Raw genomic sequence first — 2,500 nt, 5'->3', positions numbered from 1 at the left:
ATCGTAGTATACCGGGGGAGAAAAGAAAAGCAAATATTGTAAAGTCATCTGTAGGATTTAAAAATATGGATAATACTAGCAGTGGACAGTATCCGCCTAATACCCAAATCTCTACCCTATACTGTAAATTTTGCAAAAAGGAGGGTCATCTAATTAAAAACTGCCCACATCCAAAATGTAAGGTGGCAAAAGAAGCAAAAGATTATAATTTTACAAAACCTGTGGCTACTACTAATTTTGCTTATAAACTGTTTCAGGAAGATCCATTTAAGGCATTCCGATCAAAGGGTCATGTGTTCAGCAAGTCAGGGGGTAATAGATATCCAATTGATATTGTCAGAGATACAGCATGCGCACAATCACTCATACTGAAGAGTGCTCTGCCAGATATTGAAAACTGCTTAACAGGTGAGAAAGTCTGGCTTGAGTATATAGAAGGATGTGCTCCTAAACAGCTTGCTGTAATCAACTTGGATTGCGATATGGTAGAAGGACCAGTAACGGTTGGTGTTGTAAATACGATACCGATTCCTAATGCAAGTTTCCTCATGGGTAATGACTTAGCTGGGGACTTAGTAATACCAGAATTAAGGGTAACTGACACCCCTTTACAATATAATAACACAACTGAACTTGAAATGGAACAGCCATATCTTTTCCCTAGCTGTGCAGTAACAAGATCCAAAGCTAAGAAAGGGGATGAACCTTTAGCTTCTTTCAAACCTAATCTAGTAAACCATGATAATCAACCTGTAACAAAGAAAATAACTGATAATTTAATTTCAAATATGATGACGCCAGAAAAGCTAATTGAAGCACAGAAATGTGATGAATCTCTTATAAAATGTCATAATGAAGCTTGTGATGGTGCTGTTGTTAAATCTCCTAGTTTTTATTACAAAGATAATGTACTGATGAGATTCTATCGACCTCCTAATCTGTCTATAAAGGATTCATGGTCTGAGAAGCATCAGATTGTCTTGCCACAGTCTATCAGAAAGAGTGTAATAGAGATCGCTCATGAAGGTTTTGGTGGGCATCTCGGGATCAGGAAAACTTGTCAGAAAATCTTAAATGATTTCTTTTGGCCTGGACTTAAACAGGATGTTACAAAGCACATAAATTCATGTCATGTGTGTCAAGTAGCTGGGAAGCCCAATCAAACTATTCCTCCTTATCCTCTTCAACCCATTCAAGTCCCATGTGAACCTTTTCAAAAGATTATCATTGACTGTGTGGGACCTCTACCAAAAACCGCAAAAGGGAATCAATATATACTGACTGTAATGTGTCCCACTACAAGGTATCCAGAAGCATTTCCTCTTAAAAATATTTCTGCTAAGAGTATTTGTAAAAATCTTGTACACATGTTTACAACTTTTGGTATCCCACAGGAGGTACAGTCTGACAGAGGTAGCAACTTCACGAGTGAACTCTTCTCTAAGGTACTCCAAGAACTGGGCATTAAGCAGACCCTTTCCACTGCATATCATCCTGAGTCACAAGGAGCCCTGGAGCGTTGGCACCAAACACTAAAATCCATGCTCCGCAAGTTTTGTCTGGAGAATCAGAAATGCTGGGATGAAGGTTTGCCATACATGTTGTTTGCCATTAGAGAAGCTCCTCAAGAGACCCTCGGTTTTTCACCTTTTGAACTTTTATTTGGTAGAAAAGTAAGGGGGCCTTTGAAGTTGGTAAAAGAGAAATTGCTAAATGATTCATCTGATAATATAACTACAGTTTCACAATACCTTAAGAATCTTCAAGACACATTAGCTAAAGTTAGAAAAATTGCTAAAGATAACTTATTTAAAGGTCAAGCTAAAATGAAGATTAGATATGATAAATGTGCCAAGCAAAGAAGTTTCAAAGTAGGTGATAAAGTTCTGGCTTACATTCCCATTCCTGGTTCTCCACTGGCAGTTAAATACCAAGGGCCTTATACCATTGAAAAGAAACTTAATGACACTAACTATATTATTGAAACTCCTGACCGTAGGAAAACGACTCAATTAATTCATATAAATAGATTAAAACTCTATATGCCAAATTCTCCTGATACTACAGATGACTTGCCGCAGAGACTACCTTGTAATGTCATCAATATGTTTGAAGATCCACTAGATATTAATCCATGGATCAATGCTTGTAACTCTGATGTTCTTAGTAATCTACCTTCATTCTTAAATCACCTCGGTTCAGACGAAATACAGGGGATTTCTAACCTTTTTAAAAATTACTCACCAGTATTCTCTGACACTCCAGGTAAATGCAATGTTATCAAGCATGATATTGAACTAGTGCCAGGTACGCTTCCCATACGACAAGCACCTTATCGTCTAAACCCCGAGAAAAAGCAGCAAATGAGAGACGAAGTGAACTATCTACTGCAGAATGGCTTAGCAGTACCAAGCTCATCGCCATGGGCTTCTCCATGTCTACTAGTGCCGAAGGAAGGTGGACAACTTCGTATGTGTACAGACTATAGGCGGCTGAATGT

General features: G+C 38.2%; 1 protein-coding gene across 1 annotated transcript in view; it reads left to right on the top strand.

The window, feature by feature from the left end:
* The window catches only part of LOC125038597, an 11,808-nt gene that overhangs the window by 8,239 nt on the left and 1,069 nt on the right, over positions 1-2,500 (top strand). Inside the window, exons 7-8 of the mRNA XM_047632134.1 lie at positions 1-1,587; positions 2,266-2,500. The exon at positions 1-1,587 is cut by the window's left edge and continues 453 nt beyond it; the exon at positions 2,266-2,500 is cut by the window's right edge and continues 1,069 nt beyond it. Of these exons, the coding sequence (XP_047488090.1) occupies positions 1-1,587; positions 2,266-2,500 (1,822 nt within the window). The remainder of the gene's footprint in view (positions 1,588-2,265) is intronic.

Source organism: Penaeus chinensis, chromosome 25, assembly GCF_019202785.1.
Source record: "Penaeus chinensis breed Huanghai No. 1 chromosome 25, ASM1920278v2, whole genome shotgun sequence".
In the NCBI taxonomy this organism is placed as follows: domain Eukaryota; kingdom Metazoa; phylum Arthropoda; class Malacostraca; order Decapoda; family Penaeidae; genus Penaeus; species Penaeus chinensis.
The sequence above is the reverse complement of the archived record's forward strand: the minus strand, read 5'-3'. Positions and strand labels throughout refer to the sequence as shown.